The sequence below is a fragment of the Sphaerodactylus townsendi genome, linkage group LG04 (assembly GCF_021028975.2).
Source record: "Sphaerodactylus townsendi isolate TG3544 linkage group LG04, MPM_Stown_v2.3, whole genome shotgun sequence".
In the NCBI taxonomy this organism is placed as follows: domain Eukaryota; kingdom Metazoa; phylum Chordata; class Lepidosauria; order Squamata; family Sphaerodactylidae; genus Sphaerodactylus; species Sphaerodactylus townsendi.
In genome coordinates, this window is record NC_059428.1 from 154,319,399 (window position 1) to 154,345,561 (window position 26,163).

The 26,163-nt window shown below is 47.8% G+C and overlaps 1 protein-coding gene across 2 annotated transcripts in view; it reads right to left on the reverse strand.

Moving 5' to 3' along the window:
• The window catches only part of XYLT1 (xylosyltransferase 1), a 170,880-nt gene that overhangs the window by 38,393 nt on the left and 106,324 nt on the right, over positions 1-26,163 (reverse strand). For both annotated transcript variants that reach the window (XM_048493210.1, XM_048493209.1), the window contains exons 4-6: positions 12,991-13,163; positions 10,068-10,270; positions 1,427-1,507 (exon numbers count right to left, since the gene is read on the reverse strand). In XM_048493210.1, the coding sequence (XP_048349167.1) occupies positions 1,427-1,507; positions 10,068-10,270; positions 12,991-13,163 (457 nt within the window). The remainder of the gene's footprint in view (positions 1-1,426; positions 1,508-10,067; positions 10,271-12,990; positions 13,164-26,163) is intronic.

Genomic DNA, 26,163 nt, shown 5'->3' on the forward strand with positions numbered 1-26,163 from the left:
ACGATTTATATGTTGAAAACAGAATATCTGGCAAGGGAGAATATCCGAACTCCCCACCCTGCCTCACAGTCCCGATCTAACCCTGCTGCCCATGGATGCGAATAGCAGAAGTGGAGAAATAGGATCATGCATCTCCAATAGCTTGACTTTAAAATGTGATGGGAAATTTTATGAAAAAGGAGCACTGGAGAGAGCAGCATGGCTATGCTTAGAAAGACGGCGGTTTGCAGAGCAGAAACCTGATGCGCCACCCTTCATGGGGAAACTGTCTTAGCAAAACATGTTTTCAGAGGCATATGCGCTAGCTTTTTGGGTGACCCCTAGACACGGAGCACGGACCAATTTTTCTCCGTTGCCTCTTATCCTCAGGCCTGCAAAATAATAGGGTTTTGGGAGCAGAGGCATGATTTCAGGTGTCCGTCTGGGGACAGAGTGGTAAAAACTAGCAATTTCTACGGCACAAAAGAAATGAGTTAGAAAATGACCATCTGCCGTTGCCGCCGGCGCAAGACCAGTCGGAGCTTTTGGAAAGGAAGCGAAAGAAGAATAAAAACCTGGCGCTGAATTGCCATGGGGTTTACTTTTCAGTGGCATGGGCTCTTTGGGGAGATCTTATCAAACAAGTATTGCAACTGCCTCTTCAAGCTAGTAAGCACGTATTATAATATAGCTAACAGAATGTTCAATCCTGCACCTTTCTGAAAACGTCCCCAATTATACAAAAGTTCACAATTTGATTCACTGAGGTAAGAAATGCGTGTGATCATTTCCCATATCTTTGAATCTTATCTGAAACTAAAACTGGAATTAAAGGTGACAGAACAGGTGGAAGAAAGGTGGAAGGAACAGGTGGAAGAAAGGACAGGGGGAAGAAAGGGGCCCAGTGCTAAAATCTTCCACAACGGCTAGAGAGGATAGGCGCAATAACAAAATGGCTGCCACAAAATGGCTGCCCCAAGAGGTGGAGCCAGCCACAAGATAATTGCCACAGCTTGACTTCAGTAACACGGCGTCAACCATTGTGCTGTGCTGGCAGCTGCTGTCAAAGCAACGTTTTAAAACCTGCACAGCCAATCAAATCTCCACAGTTAATCAGAAGACCCAGCATAAGCCCTGATTGACCCCTGCCTATTTGGTGGGCAGAACAAAAGATGCCAGTGAGTGCTGTGGTGGTCGTGGGCACCCTGTTGGAGACCCCGGAAACAGGGGAAGGAAGAACCATGCATGCTAGCCTGAGCACCTGAGCAATGGCTGGATAACAACAAACCAGAGATGGCAACCAGGTTTCTAACACTTACAGAAGCTAATGTGTATGCCTCAGTTTGACTGACCATGAAGTGGATCACGCAAACACCACAGAGGAGAGGAAAACAGTCTTGCAACATTTTTACTTAACACAAAAAACTCTGGGGAAAAGGATCGTTACCTGGCGTTGTCCCTTCCGTGTGACTTCAAGAAGTTCATATCACGGTATCTGGACAAGAAGGCGACAAGCTGCTCGTTGGTCCTGCAAAAGAAAAGAAAAATCGCCAGAAGGCAAAATCAGCCAAAGATACCTGGCAGGTAAAGCCAGAAGTATGAGTTGAAATTTGCAAACAGCCGTTCATTTGACGGCCAACAGATGAAAGAATCACCTCAGGAATACTGAAATTTCTTACTGAATATATTTTGGTGATTGGGCAGAAATTTGTTCTCAGTCATCCCTTCTCAGAGGAAGTGGGATATTGCCCTGGAGGGTCGTGCGACATCTCAGAGACCTCTGGGAGCAAGCTCTCGTTTCTGGTGAGATGCTTGGAAGGACTATGGCAGAAACTGGTTACATTTAGCAACAACCTCCCTGCACAGGCGGAGAGCCAGGATGTATATGTGGAAGAGGCTGTGAAGACAGAATGGGCGAGGTGGCCTTGGTACACTTAGTGGGGGTGGAGGGGCGTATTTGTCCAGCCCTCCTTCCTGTTCCTCGAGTCAGTCCTGCAAGGGTCATTCACTTCCAAGGCCTTCTGTGTGTGTGTGTTTGCCATCAAATCACCGCTGACTTACGGTGACGCTGAAGCGTTTTCAAGGCAAGAGACGTTCAGAGGTGGTTTGCCACTTCCTGCCCCCCACTCACCTCTCATGACCTCTGTCATGAGGAGCAGCAGTGAACATAAGAACTAGCCTGCTGGATCAGACCAGAGTCCATCTAGTCCAGCATTCTGCTACTCGCAGTGGCCCACCAGGTGCCTTTGGGAGCTCAGTGGTGTAGGAGGTTAAGAGCTCGTGTATCTAATCTGGAGGAACCGGGTTAGATTCCCAGCTCTGCCGCCTGAGCTGTGGAGGCTTATCTGGGGAATTCAGATTAGCCTGTACACTCCCACACACGCCAGCTGGGTGACCTTGGGCTAGTCACAGCTTCTCGGAGCTCTCTCAGCCCCACCCACCTCACAGGGTGTTTGTTGTGAGGGAGGAAGGGCAAGGAGCTTGTGAGCCCCTTTGAGTCTCCTGCAGGAGAGAAAGGGGGGATATAAATCCAAACTCTCTTCTTCCAATGCTCCAGAAGACTCCCATTTAAATACCAACCAGGGCTTGAGAGGGTGCACCTGGCCCAAGGCCATCCTGCAAATTCCCCACGGCAGAGCGGGGATTCGAACCACCGGGTTCCCAGATCTTAGTCGGACACCTTCACCACTACCCCACGCTGGCTCTCATCTGTTGACAGCTGACAAAAGTGCTGCATTTTCATAAGCTGCCCCGACCCTTTTCAAGCAAGCGGCTCGGTGAGAAAGAAAACAATTCACTCTCACAGTTTTGCAAGGAGCCGCAAACACAAGACTCCATCAAAACAGGGAGCCCGTTCTAAGCGGCTCGCCTTTACAAACTCTCCCACCACCCGAAGTAACAGTTCATTATTGCCCCGATGAATAAAGAACAAGTTAACCATTGACCAAGTCTCGGCCAATTGGAGCAGCTGTCCATCAATCAACCTAAATGGCCGGATCGCAAGCGCTTGAGATTTCCCTTTGAAGCTCACTCATGTGAGCGCTGATGTCTCCAGGGTCAAAATCTGCATCTCAATTTGGCATCCTCGGAAAAAACAGGGCTCTCCGTAGCCCCCTTTGCCGATTTTCACATTTGCTGCTTCACGGCGCCGCCATCTCAGGAGGGGTGGGGGTGAATAGACATTTAGGGAATTTACTTAGCAATACTTCCACATGAAAAGGCCTCAATGGCTGACATCTTAGGGCGGGTTTCTAGGCAAGCACCGGCATGCCAAGATTATCTTTGAGAGCATAAAGAAGTCGGCAGGTATTGTTTTTTCATTGCTCAAATTTTCAGCGAGAAGAGATGTCAATCCTAGCGAACCAAGAAGTGCAACAATTATTTTCTTTATCTTTTTTTTTAAGAGGACTGCTGAATTCCAGATTTCACACAAATTGGGAATCCAGTGACTGTGAACATCAGGAATGCATGCTGCCATGGTTGTCTTGAAGCATATGTGTGTAGCCCGAGTGGTGTAGTAATTAAGAGCAGGTACACTCAAATCTGGAGAACCGGGTATGATTCCCCACTCTTCCACCTGAGTGGTAGATTCTTATCTGGTGAACCAGATTTGTTTCTCACTCCTACATTCCTGCTGGGTGACTTTGGGCTAGTCACAGTTCTCTCAGAACTCTCTCGACCTCACAAGACGTCTGTTGTGGGGAGAGGAAGGGAAAGCAGTTTGTAAGATGTCTTGAGTCTCCTTAAAGGCGAGGTGTACATCTAAACTTCTATTCTTCTTCTTCAATCATCATGTCTAAACAAGAGCAATCGTCAAATTTTGCATATATGCGCTGCTTTGGTATGCATGGCGGAACCCCCACCCCCAAAGCCAGTAGTCAGTTTGCACAGACCAAAGCAATACACTGAAAAACACACATTGCTCCTGTTCATAGCAGGGTAACTGTGCGAATCAGGGGGATTTATGTGCGGATGTATAATCTGGAATGGGCCCCTATTTATGACCTAGCCACGTTCCAACACCTTGTTGGTCAAGGTCAAATGGCTGTGAACGACGACGGCTCCGTTATGTTTTCAATCGTAGCTGCTCTCACAGGGCGGGAGAACACCAGTCAGGACAGCAGAATCCATTTCTCAACGCACCTCCTTGAACAGCACAGATGGTACACAGCTTTCTCTAATACCAAAGTCATTGCAACAGGCCCTGATCCTGGGGAATTCCCTGTGCGTTGCAAAGCCCACTGTAGCCTCACGACGCAGCCAATCAAGCGGCATAAAGGCTGGGAGGGAAAGGTCCTCATTCTTTAGCTCCTCCAAGCCAGCCCCCGAAGGAAATGGACGAAATCCAAAGACCGGTTTTCTAAGCTCTTTGCTCCTTAAGATGGTCAATTTAAAATGGAAAAAATATATTAAATACATAAATATAAAAGCTTAAGTGAAAACCCACAGAAGCCAGGAGAGAATTCCGGCAAGGATAAGGGAATCAATGCGATTAAAACTATCTTCTGACTCTGGACACGTGCCAAAATGCTGCCAGTGGTGTTTGATATGTAAATACTCTACAAAAAAGCCAACTTTGTTGTGGGCGCAGCCACTGAGGCAAATCCTCTGCCGAGGGTTCCTTCATCTAATTAGAGATATTGGTTTTCGCCAAGCTGGGAGTTTATAAAAAAAACCCTGCATGTCTCATTATTCTGACAAAGCAGAATCTCATTTATTCGGAACGCTTTTCCATCATATCCCAAGAAACCTCGAAAAGCCTTTGGTTAACGGGGGAAAAGAAACACCCCAAACGCCGAGCCTGTATTAGTAAATACGCCCAGGGCCTTTCTATAATCGCAGTACGACTAATAATGCTGCATGGAAAACAACATTCCATTAAAACTTTCCCTCCGACGTTTAGACTTTTCAAAGTCACTCAGTACATGGGCGCAGTTTTGTGCAAGACACTCCTGCCTCCTTTCCTTCTCCTTGTGATGTCTCCTCTTTTAGCATCAAAGCAAGAACTTCCACCCTTGCCCAGACGAGAAACCCATAAAGTGACTTGCCCAAGGTCACCCAGCAGGAATGTAGGAGTGGGGAAACAAACCTGGTTCACTAGATAAGCTCGTGTGGAGGAGCGGGGAATCAAATCTGATTCTCCAGGTTAGAGTCCACCTGCTGTTAACCACTACACCAGGGGTCTGCAACCTGCGGCTCTCCAGATGTTCATGGACTACAAATCCCATGGCCAACTGGCCATGCTGGCAGGGGCTGATGGGATTTGTAGTCCATGAACATCTGGAGAGCCACAGGTTGCAGACCCCTGCACTACGCCATGCTGACTCTCCCAGAGAAGGGTGCAGTTTTGCACCGGGTGAGAAATGAAAAGTGATTTTTTTTCTAAGACCTCGCTATTTGGAGTTGCCTTCTGAGCCCAGGCCATTTAAAAGCCAAGGTTGCTTTTTTCAAAGAAACTCAAGCAGTCATTCCAGTTAAGCATAAGCATAAGCATAAGCATTTATTGTCATTGTGCACGCACAGCTTTTGTCAGTTTGCCACCTGCATGACTTCTTCTGACTTCTCCCATTTGATTACCACAACAAGGATGTCCCGTCCCCACTTCAGCAAGCTTATCCCAGCTCCGAAGGAAACTCTGGCTGGAAGCCAGCCCATGCCACATGGACATCTGCAGGACTCAACTGCACACCGGGGAAAGCCTCTCCCAGCTCCGCAAAGTAGGCGACAGCCGCTGAGCAAAATATATTTCTCTGCTTCTTCACAAGAGACCCGCAGCTCTGGCCAGGTGCCGGAAAGATGCTCCCGCTACAGAGGTTATGTTGTGCCCCTGATCAGTCATGGACGTTACCATGTGGTTGTGTGAAAGGAAGGGAAGCGTTGTGTGTGTGTGTGTGTGCGCGCGCGCCTTCAAGTCACAGCTGACTTACAGTGACCCCAAAGGGTTTTCCAGACAAGAAACGGTAGACCGGCCCAAGGTAATCCAGAAGGCTTTGTGAGGAGGAGTAGAGGATCGAACCTGGTTCTCCAGATTATTATTATTATTATTATTATTATTATTATTATTATTATTATTATTATTACAAAAACAGTTATACACAGCAAACAAGATCAATATGCTGGATTTTGTATTACATCACACATCGGACACTTCCCAAGCATCTAGGACTGTGTGATGTATCCACGAATAATGCGTGCAGAGCCGAGTAGGGTGGCCTTTTGCAGCTGACATATGGTGATTTTGTCAGCGCCGATTATTATTATTATTATTATTATTATTATTATTATTATTATTATTATTATTATTATTATTATTATTATTATTATTATTATTATTATTATTATTATTATTATTACTGTTGTTGTTGTTGTTGTTGTTGTTTATTCATTCATTCAATTTAATAGACTGCCCTACCCCCGAAGGGCTCAGGGCGGTTCACACACCAATCAAACATAATACAAGTAAAAAAATCGAATAATTCCAATTAAAACAATAAATATGATAAAACAGTAGCAGTAGCAACATCAGAGTCCCACCACTCCTAACCCTTATACTCAAAAAAGAAGAAGAAGAGGGAGGGAGGGTGCTTTTTAACAGCTGGGCGACAGAAAGGAGAACATCCAGTGTGTAATATGGATGGACACAGGACGCTTTCATGGAACCTGACATTCCTCCTCATCCACCTAAACTTGTGTTTACTGAGGGGCAGGAAACGTTTTGCAAAGGATAACCAGCAAACAAAAGGAGAGGGTGCCTAGCCTCTCCAAGGCCCACCCGGTGGTGGGAGTCAAATAATTTAACAACCGATTGTTTACAAGCACCATTTTAACAACCGGTTCTGCCGAAGTGGTGTGAACTGGCTGAATCCCACCACTGGGTCCACCCCAATGTCGCCTTCAGACCGTTTCCCAGCCGTAGGGCCAATCCCAGAGTCCAGCTGGAGCAAAAACAGGATGCTGCAGGAGGGAATCGCCAGCTGGGACGAGCAGAACCCGAGACCAAAGAAGAGGCCACTGAATCCCAGGTCTGTGTTATAATATCAGTGACCTGCGACTCGCTTCACAAGACGCTGGGGCAAACTGCGCAGCAGTGCAATGAGGCATTTCGCACCCGACTGTGCAAAGAAAGCAACAGTCCTCTGCTATTCCAGGCTTAAGTACTAGCAGGACATCAAGCGTGTCACTGTGCCGGTCAGATCCATTCTAGTGCTCAACACTCAGCCTTCTGGCACAGCAAAGTACACTAGCGAGCCATGGGGGAAGAGAGGCACTCTTTGTTAGCCATTTCCAGCCCTTGGCATGTGAGAAATCTGTCCCAGGCATACAGATGTCATGATTCTGGCTACTGAGTCCTCGCCACTCTTTCAGGGAACCTTTCAGAGCACGCTGGCACGTTTAGAATTCTGACACGGCATGGTGGGCACAGTGACAAAATGGCTGCCACAAAATGGTGGCCTCAGGAGGCGGAGTCAGCCTCAAAAGGAAGGCCACAGCTTAACTCCAGTAACGCAGATCCTTGTGCCGTGATGGCAGATGTTGCCAAGGTAACGATCAAAAGAAATTCTCAGCCAATCAAATCTGCAATAGCCAATCAGAAGCCTGGCGGGGTCAAAGCCCTACCTGGCCCACCCACTCCCTGAAAACACTTGATGGGGGCAAGAAAAGGTGCCAATTTGTCAGGAATGGCACTTAGTTGATTAAGATGCATTCCTGACTCCAGACCACAGCTATAAAATAGATGCTGGTTGTATCTACCGTGTTTCCCCGAAAATAAGACAGTGTCTTATATTAACTTTTGCTCCCCAAGATGCGCTATGTCTTATTTTCAGGGGATGTCTTATTTTTCTGTGTTCTGTTCGTCGGGCATGCTTCCAAACAAAAACTTTGCTACGTCTTACTTTCGGGGGATGCCTTATAGTTCACACTTCAGCAAAACCTCTACTATGTCTTATTTTCAGGGGATGTCTTATATTCGGGGAAACAGGGTAGGTGATTGAGATGCACTGCGGTCAACGTCACTGCTTTTAGATATATGTACTTTGCCTGCCAAATGTTACCCCTGTGTTAATGGAACATTCCTTCCTCAATCTTGTTCTAATGATTTCACACGCTTGGTAGATAGCTGGGCTTGTCCCCAACACTCTTCACTCCCATGGGAAATGGGATGTTTCTGTTATTTTGTGGGGATGAGAGTCCAGGTGGCTTTATCTCCAACGGTTGCTGTCCTTGGGGTGCCTAGGGTCTGGTGTAACTCTTTCTTGCAATCGTTGGGGAAATGGGAGGGGGGATTATTTCTGCATAAAGGGAAACACTGAAGCCAAGTTTGGCAGAACTGGCTTCCTGGAAGCTAGGTGCTTCATTACCTTCCAATAAACTCCACTGATCAGCGGATCCAGAGTCGGTTTATTGATCCAAGGGTCGAGACCTAACACAATGCTCTACTGTTTTAAGGCATGGCTGGAAGACACTTCATGTTGCAATGACCTTGCTGATGCTAACAAAGGCTAGGTCCGGTCTGTGCCTGGATGGGAGCCCTCTGTACCCTGTCTGAAGATCCAGGACGGAAGCCGGTAGAATGTAAACGAAATTTAAAATTAATGAATTCACAGCCAGACACACATGCAGTACAAAAATATTCCACTGGCTGGGTGCGCGTTGCTTGAAGATCATTTCCATTGCTCCCTTATGTCACTGCCCAGGTAAACATCCCATTATGATTACGACCGGCTCACTCAAAGTCCATTTCCAAAAGCTCTCGAGCTCTTGTCAGACAGTAGCTCTTCCTTTCAGACCCTTAATACCTGAATGTGGTGAATGGACAGTAATATTGAATGAGGCTCTCCGGGGAAACCTCCGGTGTTCAACTTGCTGCTTCTGGTAACGACAACGGCACAAAGTGATTGAAGGTGGACTATGAAGCGAGCTGACCCAATCAGGAGTCCGGCCCAGAAATATTAGCCTGTAACCTGTAAACTGTTGTTGCCCTCTGAAAATGTGCTCCAAAGAGTTGGAGAGACCCTGAGGAATGCCCTGGGACATAGGGTTGGGGACCGTTCCCCCTTTCGTGTGAGTTTTTTCTGCAAATTGAGTGAGAGCTTGTGCAAGAGGCAAGCAATGCTGGCAACTCTGCTTTCTGGACCCTGCATCCGTCACTGCATCTAAAGCTACTGTTGTTTGAGAGAGGAAAGGAACTTGGAGGTTCAGTGTGAACGGTGTGGCCCACAGGTGGATAGCTAGCTGAATCCCAGGAGTCTGAAGGATTCCATAAGAAGAAGAGTTTGGATTTATACCCCACCTTTCTCTCCTGTAAGGAGACTCAAGGCGGCTGACAAGCTCCTTTCCCTTCCTCTCCCCACAACAAATATCTTCTGAGATAGGTGGGGCTGAGAGAGTTTGGAGAGAACTCTGACTAGCCCAAGGTCACCCAGCAGGAATGTAGGAGTGCGGAAACACATCCGGTTCATCAGTTAAGCCTCTGCCACTCAAATGAAGGAGTGGAGAATCAAACCCAGTTTTCCAGGTTAGAATCCGCCTGCTCTTACACCACGACACCACGCTGGAGGGCAAAGGATCGTGCAGATACGGGTTAAAATGAAGACAGCTGGGTAGGCGTACCATCACAGCCTTCTGACATACTTCAAAGCATTGGAGCGCTACTGCCCTCCATTCCTTGAAAGAATGATTCTTCACTTCTTGGTGGCACTATGGCTTACCCATACCCTTGGCTCCTTGCAACAATGGGATGAATTCACCATGGTCTGATCCAACTCAGAGCCCGGTGTTCAGTGAGACCCATAAACCGAGGTTGCACTAAGTGATCTCGTCCTTTGAACAGTGAAAGATGTGAAATTCCCAGAAGTAAGTGACTGGCTGTTGGAACCAGAAGGCCAGACAACAGATATGTCAATGAATACTGTGCTGCTGTTCAGCTACAGCAATTGCTTGCAAATGGATTGGGTTTTTTCTACACAGGGAAATCCAGTTGCAGTCAACTGTTGTAACTCAACGGGAACCCACTGACGCGGCCGAGGTGGACCCTTGAGCCAATGCGCTACAGCAAAGTAACCCTTCAAAAGGGCTGGTCGCGATACCTGATTGGATAGTCAGCCGCACTGAGGTTGATGAAGAAATCCCACGGCCAATCCTTCATTTCCATTAAATCGCGCATGCTTTGCAGGTAGGTGGACAGAAGGCTCGCTCCTCCCCAGATAGTCGCCATGCGCCAAGAGGTGACTCTCACGTTCGGGTACTGGCTGGCACACTGGAGAACTTGCCGGTGTAAGTAACTGGATCGCTTTGGGGAAGGAAAGAAAAGACACGTTCAGGAGTCGAGGAAGGACTTGGCAGGGGCGTTTCCACTTGACACACAGGCTCAAAAAAAAACCTGCACGTGCACACGGATCTGCAGCAAGCAGACGAACGCTTGGGGGATGGAACGGACCACCGCTGAGCATTTGCAGACGTTTACAAAAGCTCACGTCGGCTTGGATGGAACCCCATTCAGGTAAATGTATCAAGTCCCTTTCTGACTCGAGGCAACGTCTACAAGGCAACTGTCAAAAGCTCCAATGTGTGTGCGTCAAAACCCCTGTGAACGCTCTGGAGTCATTAGATCACGACAGTCGATGCTTTTGGGAAATGCGTGCCTTGGAGCTCCATGTGCACAGCTGCTGATTTTAGGGAATGCCTCCCTCCTATCCACACCACCTTGTCCAGCAGAGTAAAGCAATCTAGGGGTCGTTGCTATACGCCCCCTTGATCGTAAGTTAAATGGGAGGTCCCAGGACATGGACATTTGCAAAGAAAATCACTATGACAGTTTGCAGCTTAGCTACCAGCTTTCACTTCCTTCCTCAGCTAGGAAAGCAGAGCGCTTAGAATATCCGGGGCAAAGGGGCAAACACAGAGCAGGCATCAGCCTCTTGGCATAGCCCTTTACAGAGCCAAGGTTCCCCAAACAGGGCCATATAACTTTCATCTTGGAAATCCCAGGCTGTGCACACACAGTCTCACATTTAAGGACAAAAAACAACCCTGCGTTTTCTAGGGAGCAAACATAATCTTCTCTTCTTAGTGATACAATCAACCGTTGATAGCGTTTATGGACTCTTGGAACTGATCAATGAATGGGAAACGTATCTGTAATAACGTGGTCAGCGATAAAATCATGTAATTTTTGTACGAAGATCGCCAGACTAGCCCAATCTCATCATGTCAGAAGCTAAGCGGGGTCAGCTGTGGTTGGTACTTGGATGGGAGTCCACTGAGGAATACCAGGGTTACTATGCGCAGGCAGGAAATGGCAAAATGCCTCTGTATGTCTCTTGCCTTAAAAACTCAACCGGGTTGCCCTAAGTTGGCTGGGACTCGGCAGGACTTTAAGGGGTTGGGGACAGAAAGGCAGAATATAAGTAATGAGATAAGTTGTTTCAAAGGGCAGCCGTGTCCGAGAACAGCTAGGTTTGAGTCTAGTAGCACCATGGGGACCAACAAGGATTGCGGGGAGAGCGGGGTATAAGCTTTGAAGAAATAAAAAATTTTTTTTTAACCTATAACCAGCCATGGCCTTATTTTTTATCTCCTGTGACTGATGCAGCTCTTTTATTTCTCCTTGCTTGACAATGTATCAACAAATCGCTTACATATTGTGTAAACATGTAACTTATGTGAACTGTGGCTTAATTGCAGTTTGCAAGAAAGAGGCAAACTGTGGTTTGCTGCAGCGCCCAATGTCGACACTGCAAGAAACCGGAGCTGATTTAAGACGTCCTAAGTTGGCAGTTTCAGTGTTGCCGCAAAGGGAGGGAGTGCATTAATTCCGGCCTGCTTTTGTGACAAACAAACTGGACACATGGCCACATGCAGCTACCTTACACTGGACCAGACCCTTGGTCAGTATTGCCCACTCAGACTGGTAACAACTCCCCAGGGTCGCAGGCAGAAGGTTTTCCCATCATCTTTTCTGTGATTCTTTTACCTGTAGAGGCCGGGGATTGAACCTGTATCCTTGTGCACGCCAAGCAGATAATCTACCCCTGAGCTACAGCCCTCTCCCCCCACTGAGAGTTCTTCCTGAAAGCATTCACACACTTTTATCTCCCCTGGAGTCAGCGATGCCATTTTAAGTTTGTACATCGGAGTCTCTAAACGGCTAACTGGTTACCACCACCACCACCAGAACGTACAACAGAAAAGCATGAGCAAGGACAGCGGTCACATTAACCAGACAGATGAAGGCGGAAAGGTTCAACACGTACATATATGCAGAGATGGAAAGATTCAACATACACATATATGAAGTCACACATGGACACGTGAAGTTGGCTTCTCCTGAGTCAGGCTCTTCATCTTTCAAGATTGATACTGCCTGTCTGGGAGATGTTCTCCAGGGTCCCAGGTGGACATCTTCTACATCACTTACTCCCTGATCCTGGTGATGCCAGGGATTGATGCTCTACCACTGAGTTAAGACCCTCCATCTTAGGCCTTGTGCTCAGACAGTCAAGTCTATTCATTCCAGCGTTGCCCACTGTCGCCTGTACGTGGGCCTTCCAGATGCGTCTTCTTGAGCGTCTACCACTTTGGCTAGGGGGTTGAATTTTTCCATACCTGGATCAGAAGTGTATCTTCTGACACTGAGCTAAGGATCCTTGGACAACAGGAGATATCTGAACGTGCAAAAATTCCTGGTACTGAGTCAGAACTCTGGACTATCCGGGTCAGCCCTGCCTACGCAGGCTGGTGGCAGCTCTCCAGATGGAGATCTTTCTCACCAGTGCCAACCACAACCTTGTAACTAGAGGTGCGGGGGGTTGAATATAGGACCTTTGGCATGCAAAGCAAGTGCTCTACCGTTAAGCCACGGTCCCCTCCGTGTGATATATGATCGGGACAGGAAATAAGCAAGACCATCACAGATGTGGCAAAGGTTAAAAGAAAGAGCGAGAGGAAGCAGCAAGGGTGAGGAGACAGACAGATGCCGAGACAGGCAATTTATAACCAGCGATATATTACCTTGTCGACATGAATGTAATAAAAATGGTCTTTATGGTAAATAGCCTTAAACATGCGCTGCAGCTGCCGAGAAGCTCTGCCATGAACAACCAAGACAAAAGCAATCCTGACAGGGTTGGCCGCCATGTACTCTACGGAGTCCTCGTCCCACTGCACACTGTTGCTGGCTTTTCCTGTTTGGAAACAAAACACAGTCAAGGCATCTTCAGGAGTGCTTGCGCACACAGTACCGCCGGGCAGGCGAGGGGCTCTTGCGGTTCTGATTCCGTTCTACAGGGGGATCCCTACTCCACCCTCCCCAAAATCTCCAGGCATTTCCCAACCTGGAATTGGCAACCCTACCCGCAGGCAAGATGTGAGCTGAGACAATATCATGGGGAACAGTGCTTCAATTATGAGTGAGTGAGCAAGTGAGCGAGCGAGCGAGCGAATGAACTGGGGGCTTTGTAGGTCTCGCTTCTTGCAAAAAGGACACATTAGACAAGACTGAAATCAGACTGCATTTCTCTTTCTTCCTGTTCTTTCCCCTTTCGACTGCTCATAGTCTCCTGGGAAATGCTCCTGCCATCTGCTATAAACCATTCAAAACTAGCTGTACCATGTTACCCTCAGGATGTTGAAATGACACATTATGATGCATGACACAGCGTATGGACATTGACGCGCAGGAATTTACATGTTACATGCATTAGCATCAAGACAGATTCACCGCTATCCGGCACAACGGAGAGATTTAATTCCTAGGCCCTGGCTGTGCAAGACAGACACAGAAAAAAATGGTAAATTTAGCTAAACTTGTGCTAACAAAATTTCAACAAGACACACTCAAAATGCAGAAATAACAGAGGAAGGGATTTGTAGGGACAGACACCAGAAAACAGTGAGAGTTACAGTGTGGGGAAATGAGGAATCCGAACTCATGAGGATGCAACAGGGTCCTTGATATACCCGCTGTCGTATAAAAATAACAGGTAAGGGTACCCACAAAAAAAGGAGGGGGTGTTCCAGCTGGGAAAGGGGTATGGGCAGAAATGCCACAGAATATCCACAAACATTCTAACTGCTGAGAGGGCAGCATTTGTCACTGGATCCAGGCAATGAAATCAGCCGCGGGAGGAGTACAAGATAAATGAGGTCGGAGGAAAAGCCTTGTACATCACCTAAAGAAACACAAGGAGCTCACGGCGGATGTGATGCTATATTGTCAGCCCTCCAAAGCACCAATTTCCTCCAGGGAAATTGATCTAAGTAGTCTAGAAATTAGTTGTGACTCCAGGAACACTCCAGGCCACAGACTCACCCGCACCAAATACCATCCTTTCCCTGTCATATCAAACAGGTTTGTTTATGCTAAGTTACAAATGGGGTTGCCAACCAGCCTGGAGAAAAATGTCCCGCCCTTTTAATAAAAGATCAATTGGGTGCTAGTTATCAGGGGCTGTTGCTTACCCCCTCGTGCTGCAAAAAGTTTCAACAGCCATTTCTGCACGCTGAGCCTCCGTTCGAGGGATGGGAGGTTTTTCTCCACGCCAGCTGGCACGCCTTTTCCAAAGAGGGCACAGAACTGTGTGTTCTGCATCTTCTTTCAGAGGGGATGCAAAATGCTTTGTGCACCTGAGGATGTTTTCTTTTCTGTAGGGGCACAGCTAGGGTTGCCAGCGACAGATTGGGAAATGCCCGGAGAATTGGAAGGCGGAGAAGGGTGGGGTTTGGGAAGGGGCGGGACTTGTGGGTATAATGCCACAGAATCCGCCTTCCAAAGCAGTCATTTTTCCCCCTAATTGAACAGGAGGTTGGCAACCCCAGATACAGCCCAGGAAACTCCTCTCACGATCTCTTCGTTCCTTCCTCGCCTACAGAAACTAAGTGCACATGTCATTTGAACGAACACACGGGAGAATGTTTAGAAACTGAAATTGTGGCGGTGTACTGATTTATTGATGTAACTTAGCTTTCGGATTATTTAGTCTTGTGTTGGTTTTATGTCATGTGTGTTCGTTTACATCTCTGTGTCTTCAGTTCATCATCCTCGGCTCCCTGTTCCCAAGGGTAACACACCAAGAAAAACAAGAACGGACAGAACTTAATGTTCCCGAATGACAGGAAGAAGAAGCATCCATGTCCCATTTGGGCTTTCTGGGGAACTTGGAAGTCTCCGCAATCAGATAAACTCTTTACTCTCATAATGTTTGTATTCTAGTTGGGAATGATCAGGTTTTAATCGGAAACTGCCTTGGGAGTCTCCAACTACAGCTGATAACAACAACAACCGCAAGAGCCATAACATTAAATTCCACACATCTGAATTGCACCGTCCCACAGTTCTTTTCAGATATTTGGTGGGGAAAATGAAAGAGGCAGGAGAAGGGCTCCATCCACACCAGCGACCAGCCAGTGGAACAAACACATATGCAGAGCTGGTGTGGCGTTCCCTGTCCAACTGGAACCAAGAAAATAAGTTTTCAGAAAAGAAGAGAGAAGAGGTTTGGATTTCTACCCCACCTTTCTCTCCTGTAAGGAGACTCAAGATGGCTTGCAAGCTCCTTTCCCTTCCTCTCCCCACGACAGAGGTAGGAAGGGCTGAGAGGAATTCCCAGAGAACTGTGACTAGCCCAAGGTTACCTAGCAGGAATGTAGGAGTGCAGAAACACATCTGGTTCACCAGATAAGCCTCTGCCACTCAGGTGGAGGAGTGGAGAATCAATCCTGGTTCTCCAGATTAGAACCCACCTGCTCTTAACCACTACACCACACTGGCACCTAGATTCCTGACGTTATGAGAACGAAGAGTTTCTCCAATTTCGGAGACCTCCAAGTTCCTCAGAACAGTAACGGACTGTGGCGCCGGCCTCTCAGACAACCGAAGCTGCAAGGAGTCGTGACTGCATTCCCAATCTGACCTTAGACGGGTCTAGAAAGAGCAAGAAGGAGCCACTGCAAGGGTCGATAGCCGGTGGGGAGGCAGAGTCGGCGATTCTCTTGCATTCTGCTTCCGGGCACTTCTCCCACGGGGACATGAGAGGTCAACTCAGAATCTACTGCTGCAGGTGGGCCCTCGGCTGCAAGACGGCGGAGCTCAGCCATGCTGACCTTACGCCAGGCATGCGTCCAAACGCATCCCGAGAAGCAAAACCTGTTATCCTCCCAGTTTGCGGAAGCCCACGGTACTCAGTACGCCTCGGTAAATATACACTGCATGCTCCTGTTTGCTTACACGGCTACACTGTGTGCATCGGAACACCTCGATAAACGGCTGGAGGGCATCGGGAGAGCGCCATCGCTGTGCAAATCGACAGGCTGTTTGCTCAGATTGTGCCAATAAACCGAACCTAAAACAAACCGTGACAGCTGCGCTCCTGAAAGCCACACACGACGGGGCTCAACTCCGCTGTCCTTTGTTGTTTTTAACGATGCTTATTCGCACAATTAGCATAATTGATTTCAGCAACACGACCTGTGGAGCAAAGAGCCCGCTCAGTTTGCGTGAGGATTGTGGGAAAAACTGGCTATCTCATCCGCCCACTCGCACTGAATCAGCCCTCAGGTCGAATCCTACCAAAACTAAGTGATGTTTTCGCCTTTGGTAGAGTCGCAAATATCCACATGCTATTTTACCAGATGCTGTGTTGTTGTTGTTTTTTTGAAGCCTCTGGGTCTTTATATGCTGTGATTCCCGCCTGCACAACCCGCGCTTTTGATTTTGAGACGGGGCCCCGGCCGCTTCCATATTCTCCGTCCCTAGGACGTAAAGCTGGTAATCAAAATTAGCATTCTGTTTTTAAGCGACTGCTTCTTTCTTTGGGCTTTTACTTTACAAAGGCTTTTTAGCTTCTCACGTACTCGGGGTATAGGCTGCAGCAAAGCTAGCCACTTCAATGGAAGTGTTCAATAGCTGAACAGAGAATCAGACAACTCTATAAAGGACTCCGTAATGGCAACTTTGCACATTCCAGGGTGGTGGTTGTGGAGGAGGAGGAGGAGGAGGAGGTGGTGGTTGGATTTATACCCCACCTTTCTCTCCTGTAAGGAGACTCAAGGTGGCCTACAACCTCCCTTCCCTTCCTCCCCCCACAACAGACACCTTGTGAGGTAGGTGGAAGAGAACTGTGACTAGCCCAAGATCACCCAGCAGGAATGTAGGAATGGGGAAACAAATCTAGTTCACCAGATAAGCCTCTGCCACTCAGGTGGAGGAAAAGGGAGAACCACCTGGCCTTTGCCCACTGGAATGCCAGCGCTGGGGTTTGGGCTTACATCACCCCATTAAAAAACCTGTTTGGGTGGCATAAATGGAAGGTCTCTCAGCAGTGGGGATACTTTTTTGTTTTTAGCCTCTCTGCACTGCTGAGAAGCCCTCCTGCGGGCAGTGGGGCAGCCATGGCCAAAGCGGCGGCGGAGCAGTGCTGTAACTTGATGCCGCAGGCTCTGGATTGGGCTGTTAATCTCAGGTAAATGGAATTACATCAGGATGCCAGTCACCTGTATTCTCTTGAAGATGCCAACCTTTGGAGATTACCTGGATGTCAGTAAGCATCATTGCTTACGATCCAGGAAACTTATTATTATCATTTTTTTTTGCAAAAGGAGCAATCTATGCATTTTTTAAAAAAAACCCACAGCGTTCTTTGAAATTTTATAGGTGCAAGCAATTACTGAGATCGTTTTCATGTTTTACAAATCACTGGCTAATAACCATGATGCCGCTCCGCGACACGAACGAGCGAAAAAACAGAGATACTGAATCTAATTTACTATGATAACTATCTTGCCAGACCAATAATCTTAATAGCAAACTTGCTTTTTCGACATTTCTAATTACAAAGATGCTATCTTTCCTCGGAGACAAATCGCAATTATTTCCTTGCTTTGGTGAAGCACGAGAGCTTGGCACGTTCCCCCCCCCCACCCCCCGCTCTCCTTATTGACTCATAGGCATAAACAAATAACACTTTAAAGTAACAGTACATTCATTAAGGAAGAATTAGAATGAATTCCCCGTTTAAAAAAAAAATACCTGTCACGCCACCTGACAGCTAATTAGTTCATCAACCAACGCTGTCACAGTGAATACGGAAGGGCTTTGCGAGGATCCTGTTTATTTTATGGAACAGCTGCCTTTCGGTAGCCTCCGGGGCGGGAGGGGGAGATAATTTGCCTGTCCTTCAGCAGCTACAAAGCAGATTAAATGACTCAAGGGACGGAGGACCTTTCGTGTAGCGGTGTCAGTACCCCCACCCCGTTGGATGATTTGAATACTTAAGCTTCATCTCTCTATCTTACAACCACAGAGGAAAGCAAGCGTGTCGTCTACTGCAAAGGCTGAGGCCATTTGCACACTTGTGGAATGTACATTGCGAGCACATTCCCTGCACACTTCTGAACCTGGTGCTTGTGTATGGGTGTAAAGGCAGACCACTGGTCCCTCCAGCTCTGCACTGTCTACTCTGATTGGCTATGTGAGTTCTCAGGCAGAGAAAGGCCTTTTGCACCCAACACTGGAAATGCTAGGAATCAAACCTGTGACCTTTCTACACAGAAATCATAGAATCATAAGAGTCGGACGAGACCCCAAGGGCCATCAAGTCCAACCCCCTGCAATGCAGGAACACACAATCAAAACACTCCTGACAGATGGCCATCCAGCCTCTCTTTAAAAACCTGCAAAGAAAAACCACCATACTCTGAGGTGGTGCATTCCACTGTCAAACAACCCTTATTGTTAGTAAGTTTTTTTTCCTGATGTTTAGGTGGAATCTCTTTTCCTTCACCTTGAACCCATGACTCCTGGTCTCTGGAGCAGAAGAGAGCAAGCTTGCTCCCTCACCAACAGGGCATCTAAACAGGGCTATCATGTCCCTTCTTAACCTTCTCTTCACTAAACTAAACATCCCCAGCTCTCTAAGTCTCTCCTCATAGGGCATGGATTCCAGACCTTTGACCATTTGGGTTGCCCTCCTGTGGACCCGTTCATGTGCCCCTCATGCCTCCTTTCAGAAAAAATAAGTGTTCCCTTCCCATGATCCCCACAATCACTTTTGCAGCAGAAAGAACAAACTGCAGCAACCTTGTGTGTTTGCGAACGGGTGTGTAAAGCGTTGTCCAGTCACAGCTGACTCAGGGCGACCCCGTAGGCTTTTCAAGGCAAGAGGTGTTCAGGGGTCATTTACCACTGCCTGCCGCTGTGTGAGCTGAGAGAGTTCTGAGAGAACCATGAACGGCCCAAGGTCACTCAGCTGGCTTCATGTGGAAGAGTGGGGCGCCAAACCCAGTTCTTCAGATTAGAGTCCGCGGCTCTTAGCTGCCACACCGCGCTGGCTCCCAGCAACCTCACCCTAAGGAAGTCCCCTCACCCTGATCCAGATCTGCTTCCCATTCCTTTGATCTCTCCACTCCACAGGTGTCAAACTCGCGGCCCTACAGATGTTATGGACTACAGTTCCCATCATCCCCTGCCAGCATCATGCTGGCAGGGGATGGTGGGAACTGTAGTCCATAACATCTGGAGGGCCGCGAGTTTGACACCTATGCTTTTAAGGCTCTATCTATGCTTTCGAAGCAGCAGCCACTGTGAGAAGTGAACCACGGTCTCCGAAGTATTGAAGCCAATACAAATTAACTGAGAAGGTAACACTATTGATGCATATAACAAAACCTAGTAGGAGTTACTAGAAGGGAGGGGGAGGATTTTTCAAGGCAAAGCACCCCACATTAAAATTGATTCCACTCTTTCGCTTGGCTCTGCTGCAGGACTATTTATAGCCTGGCCGAAGGATAATATAGGTTTCTCCTCTCCCTTCTCTTCTCCACTTGGAGAAGATTCTTTGCTGAGAGTCTAGTTCACAGACATCAGAGGATCCAAAGAAAAACATGGGGAATGGGACATATGTGGTATAGGTGTCTCTGGCAACTACGGAGAGAGCATGCCTTTGTAAGGAATCCGGTTTTCTTGAATGAATGGAAATTCCTTGCATCAAAACAAGCACTGAACAGGTGTGGAACTTTTAAGCTCCACGTCCAGGGCTGTGATATATTTAAGATGTTTATGACCCATACATTTTTTTAATCAATACTGATGAGGGGATTACAGCAATAAAAACAGTAAAACCACACTCTAAGAACATAAGAACAAGCCAGCTGGATCAGACCAGAGTTCATCTAGTCCAGCTCTCTGCTACTCGCAGTGGCCCACCAGGTGCCTTTGGGAGCTCACAGGCAGGAGGTGAAAGCAACGGCCTCTCAAGATCTAACATCCTTTGTTTCTACAGAAAGACTAGCTCCTAATGGAGCATAAAGAGACCAAGTGACACTGGTCAGGCAGGCCCGGAGGAAAACACCCTGTTCTAAGCTCCCAAAGTTATGGCTTTATTTTAAGAAGACAGAGTAAGACTTGGGCCTTCAGTTGCCTCCTTCACCGTGTATTCTTGGTCCTTGCGGACAACCAACAGCTATTGTCGAAGGCTTTCATGGCCGGATTCAACTGGTTGTGGTGGGTTTTGGATTCAACTGGTTGTGGTGGGTTTTGGATTCAACTGGTTGTGGTGGGTTTTGGATTCAACTGGTTGTGGTGAGTTTTGGTCGTGGTCTAGTAGATCTTAGTCCTAACGTTTCGCCTGCATCTGTGGCTGGCACCTTCAGAGGTGTATCACAGAGAGAAGTCTATTATACACTGTGTCGTTTTCTTAAAACGACCACCTCAAAGTAATTTTGAGCAATTACACCGTTGTGTTTGGGCCGTTTCTGCCAAAGACACCTGGGATCTTAAGTTGGCTAGTTATCTTACCATATATAATTCCCTAAGCAACGACCAATTGCCACCTTCTGGCAATGACCCCCTCCCCCACAATCAGCGGGTAGAACTCATGTCCTGCGTGCTAATTGGTGGGTGTCCATTACTTGCCCGCCTTCCCCCTAACCAGCAGAAAGGCCAGCCAAATGGCCAGGGCAGCAGTGCCAGATGGCGAATGCGAGGGTCAGTGGGTGAGCAAAAGGGGGCGCGGGGGGGGGGGGCGGAAAGGGAAGGGAATGGGGGAAGCCCATTGTGGGGGGCAAGGCTTCCTCACCCCCCTTCCTAGAGCCCATTTCATTTCCTCATGAAATGGGCTCTGCCGCTAGTAGTTAGTTTTATTATTGATTTAGAGTTTGTAAGTGCAAAAGGGCAGATGTTGGAAGGGACCCCCCCCCCCCGGCTAACGAAAGAAAAAAATCATGTAAATAACATGCATTTTCAGATTCATAAAAGGAGAGTGGAAAAAGGGACCAATTTCCTTTTGGAAGATTACTTGTCAGACGGAGAGCTGAAACATAACTTATGGTGTGACATTTCCAACAGCAAATACGTTCTAGCGCAAGCAATTAACACCGGCTCTTTTGGCAGGCTTCCAAAGATTACTCACAGGGGGTGTGTGCCGAACAACGCATGAATAACAAAAACAGAGCTTTTCTATCTTGGCCGGATTATATCGAGTTGCCATGGCGAAAGATCTATGACAAAGATGTACTTGGTGGAGGCAAGGTTTGCACGGATTGGGACGGAGCGTGCTCTGGTTTGCTGCAAAGGACGGGGACAGCACACCCAAGGGGTCACCTGGGCGTCATCAAGCTGCTGTCCTCCAGATCTACCCACATCTAAGCGCACGGCCATTGCTACGTTCCCTGGCAGTGAATCTCACAGCTTAATAAACGGTTGAGTGAAGAAAGACTTCCACTTCTCTGTCCTGAATCCACAGACTATGAGGCTCATTCCGCACATGCAGAATAATGCACTTTCAAACTGCTTTCAGTGTTCTTTGAAGCTGTGCGGAATAGCAAAATCCACTTGCAAACAGTTGTGAAAGGGGTTTGAAAATGCATTATTTTGCATGTGTGGAAGGGGCCTGAGTTTCATCGGGTGCCCTTGAGTTCTAATACCATGTCTGTGATGGGGAGAGGAAGGGAAAATGAGCTTGTCAGCCAAACTCCTCCTCCCCTTATAGGGAAGATGCTCCAACCCCTTAATCATTTTGGTTGGCCTCATTTGTATGTGGTCCAGCTCTACTCTACTTTTTGTTGAGATACGGAGAGACCAGGATTGTACTCAGTATTCCAAACGATGCTGCACCGTAGATGCTGCACATTGCAATATTGGCTCTGTTCATTTCGACCCCCTTTCTCGTAATACCCAACGTGTTGTTCTTTTTCTACCGCCTCCGTACAACAAGCTGTCATTCCCACCAAGATATCCCCGGTTTTCTCAAGATTTATTTCCCTCTAATTCTCCCGCATTTCAGACCTCTTTCTTCCCCGCTATCACATTTCCCCACTCCAAACTGCCTTCTCCTGCCATTGCTGGCTTGTTACAGATCTCCAAGATGTTCATCTAGAACGGTTTAGACCAGTGATGGCGAACCTTTTCAAGACCAAGTGCCCAAATTGCAACCCAAAACCCACATATTTATCGCAAAGTGCCAATACGGCAATTTAATCTGAATATTGGGGTTTTAGTTTAGAAACGCGTTACTCGGGAGGAAGCTTGGTGAAGCAACCGTGCAACACTTCGAATGGATGAATCATGACCCTAAGAGGGTTTACTCGGAAGCAAGTCCCATTGCCAGCAATCGAGCTTACTCCCAGGTAAATGATTGCGCCCAGACCAGCCTAGATGTGTGTGTGTGTGTGTGATTTTCCTCCCCTCCACATGACGGACTCTGTGCACGCGTGCCCACAGAAAGGGCTCTGAGTGCCACCTCTGGCACCCATGCCATAGGTTCGCCACCACTGGTTTAGACTGAACCATCTGTTCTGATGGGAACTCTCGCATTCCTGGAAAGTGTTTCCACAGGCACCCCCTGACCTGCATAGGCCCAGGCTAGCCTGATCTCAACCAGGGGGATTCAAATCTGGAGAACCGGGTTTGATTCTCCTTCTGCTCCCCTCCCACCCTAGAAGTGGGTGCAGAGGCTTTCACCGGTGAACCAGATGTGTTTCCCAAGCATCTCCACTGCATTCCCTGTTGTTGGTGACCTTGGGCCAGTCACGGTTCTCTCAGAACTCTCTCAGCCCCACCTACCTCACAAGATGTCTGTTGAGGGGAAAGGAAGTCCTCCTCCTCCTCTTCTTCTTTTACTACTATCAGATTTCAGAAGCTAAGAAGGTTGGCCCTGACTAGTATTTGGACAGGTGACCTCCAAGAAATACCAATGGAATGCAGAGGCAGGCAAGGGCAACCTACCTCTGAACAATTCTAGCCTTGAAAACCCTACAGGGTCGCCATAAGTCAGCTGAGACTTGAGGGCACCAAACACACATGTACTTAGAGGGGGAAAAGCGGGCCAAGAAAGGTTCTCTGCCCCAAGCCGAGTGCATACATGGAACGTTCTGATAATTAAGCGCTCCCTCCCACTGAAATTTCTTAACAGCCACTCCAACGGTGTGCAGTAACATGTGAAAATCCAGTACACCTGGTTCCGGGGGAATCCAAAAAAAGCCAGGCATCTGCTGCAGTGCGGGCAGAGCTCCGGAGCTGCCAAACCAAAGTGTCTCCCATCACCATGAAATCCAGGTTCCGTGTCGGCGGCGTAAAGCAGGGTGCTCTAGAAACAGACGGGAGCGGCCCTCGCTTCCGGCTCGCCTGGCTCACACTTTGTTCTAAAGCAGTTTTCCATTGAAGGGATTAGGTATGACACAAAGGGGGCAGGGAGAGGAACCAGGCCTCGCATAATCCTATAAACACAGCCCAGTCGATCTATCTTTAATATGATCCCGCTAATCCAATTAAGGCTTGCAGGAAATCATATCTCCGATTCCATGCTTTGACGTGATTGGCGCTGCATCTGCGGAACACTGTGTTCAAGGAGATATTCGCAGCGATGTTGTCCTGCTTTTCTACTTTGTATTAAACACTGTATTAAGTTATACTGTGTTAAATATTTGCAGAGATGCTTTTCGTACTCTTCATGTTTGGGTCTGAAGCAACTGTTCCCTCCTTTCCCCGCACATGTTATGTTTTGCTGTTACGATGCAATGTCTATGATGCTATGCTTATGATGTTATGATGCTCTGTTTTCTGACCCTTGTTTATTGATATTATGTTTTTGATGTTTGTAGTATGTTTTGATTGCTGATGTTGTTATTAGCCTGTTGTGCACCGTCCCGAGCCTTTCAGGAAAGGGCGGTATCTAAATTAAACATACCATACCCTACAATCTACATTCTCCCATTTCTAGCTCCTCAATCCCCACTTGCTTTGTCCCCAAGCTAAATATATCTTGTTTCAATCTAACCTTTTCAAATTGTAAGTATATGCCTATACCATAGGAGAACTACTGTGCCTATACCATAGGTGAGCGACTGAACTGTACCCCCTCACCAGTGGAAAAAGTCAGTCTTTCCAGTTCTAAATCAGGCACAATTAAAAAAAAAATCATCCCTTTGATGTCATTTCTCTCTTTTCCTAAAGACAGGGACTCGTGTTTCTTTGTTGTAATGCTCTTTTCTCTTTTCCTTGCATCAATTATTTCCAAAGAATGCATGCATGCATTTTGCAACGTACATCAATAAACCAGGATTATAGATGACGCACGCTGAATACCCAATTGGATGTCAGTAAGCACATGCACAAATGGGAAGTGAGAATCATAGAATCATAGATTTGGAAGAGACCCCAAGGGCCATCCAGTCCAACCCCCTGCCATGCAGGAACACACAATCAGAGCACTCCTGACAGATGGCCACGCAGCCTCTTTTGAAAAACCTCCAAAGAAGGAGGCTCCACCACTCTCCGAGGCAGTGAATTCCACTGTCGAAACAGCCCTGACTGTCAGAAAGTTGAACAGCCCTGTTGAACAACCCTGACTGTCAAAAAGTTGTCCTATATGGAGTAAGAACTCTGGTCTGTGAGGTCTGTTTTGATTGGCAGTGGCTCTCCAGGGTCTTTGGTCATTCAGATCACCTACCACGCTGCTAAAAGGAGGACTGACATTGCTTCAGATTAGGAGAATGCTCCACAACAACAAAAAACCAAAACAAAAACAAACCCACCAGTATTCAGTGAGGCCATCATTACGTTGCCCCCTTCCCATCTGCCATCCCCAAGGAACATATGGACGTTTTACGGTGAACAAAATTTCAGCACTTCTGTGAACCCGACGTGGTATCCTTTTAATTACACATATGCCTGCTGAGGACATATGACGGAGTCGAGCAAAGCTAATTTGCTGCCAGCGTGAGAGGAGGAATTAATACTAACTATTGCGCTCCGCATAGTTATCTGGACTATCAATTATCCCCTGAGACAAGACAGAGTGGAAATCTCTCAAGTCCTTGGTTGCGCCGAGGGAACTGGAAGCGATACCAGCAACTGACGTGGTGGCTCTCCGTGATCTCCTCCCTGGTGCTCTCACGACTGGTCACCTGTCCATTATATCTGCAACCTGCCTCACTCCCAAGGTGCTCTCTGTGACTCAACGACACCCCCGCAAAGCAAGTCTCTCACTCTCTCACCTTGCGGGGATGCTGAGGGAACACCTGGGTCAAGATCATCCGGAGAGCTTCATCAATGAATGAAGAATGGAACCCAGATCTTTCCAGTTCTGGTCTGACACTACAGGGGCTGGCTCCTCAGTTCACCCTGCTGGCCTACTGGCAAACCAGATGGGTTTATCCGGTGAACCGGATGTGTTTCCGCACTCCTACATCCCTGCTGGGTGACCTTGGGCTAGTCACAGTTCTTTGGAGCTCTCTCAGCCCCACCTACCTCACGGGGTGTCTGTTGTGGAGAGAGGAAGGGAAAGGAGCTTGCAAGCCACCTTGAGTCTTCTTACAGGAGAGAAAGGTGTGCTATAAATCCAAACTTCCTCCTCTTCCTCCTCCTCCTCCTCTTCCTCCTCCTCCTGTTGCTCCAGGATGGCTCCCAGCTGAGTTGTGGATTTATACTCTGCTTTTCCCAACCTTAAGCAGCGGCCGACAACTGCCTTCCCTTCCCTTCCCCTCCCCACAACAGACACCTTGTGGGGTAGGTGTGGCCAAGAGAGTTCGGAGAGAACTCTGACTAGCCCAAGGTCACCCAGCAGGCTTCGTGCGGAGGAGTGGGGAGACAAACCCCCACAGTTTGACAGATTAGAATCCGCAGCTCTTAACCACTCCAATCTGTCTGCTCTTCAGCTAGACCTGATTCCTGTTTGGCTCTGGAGCTGCGTG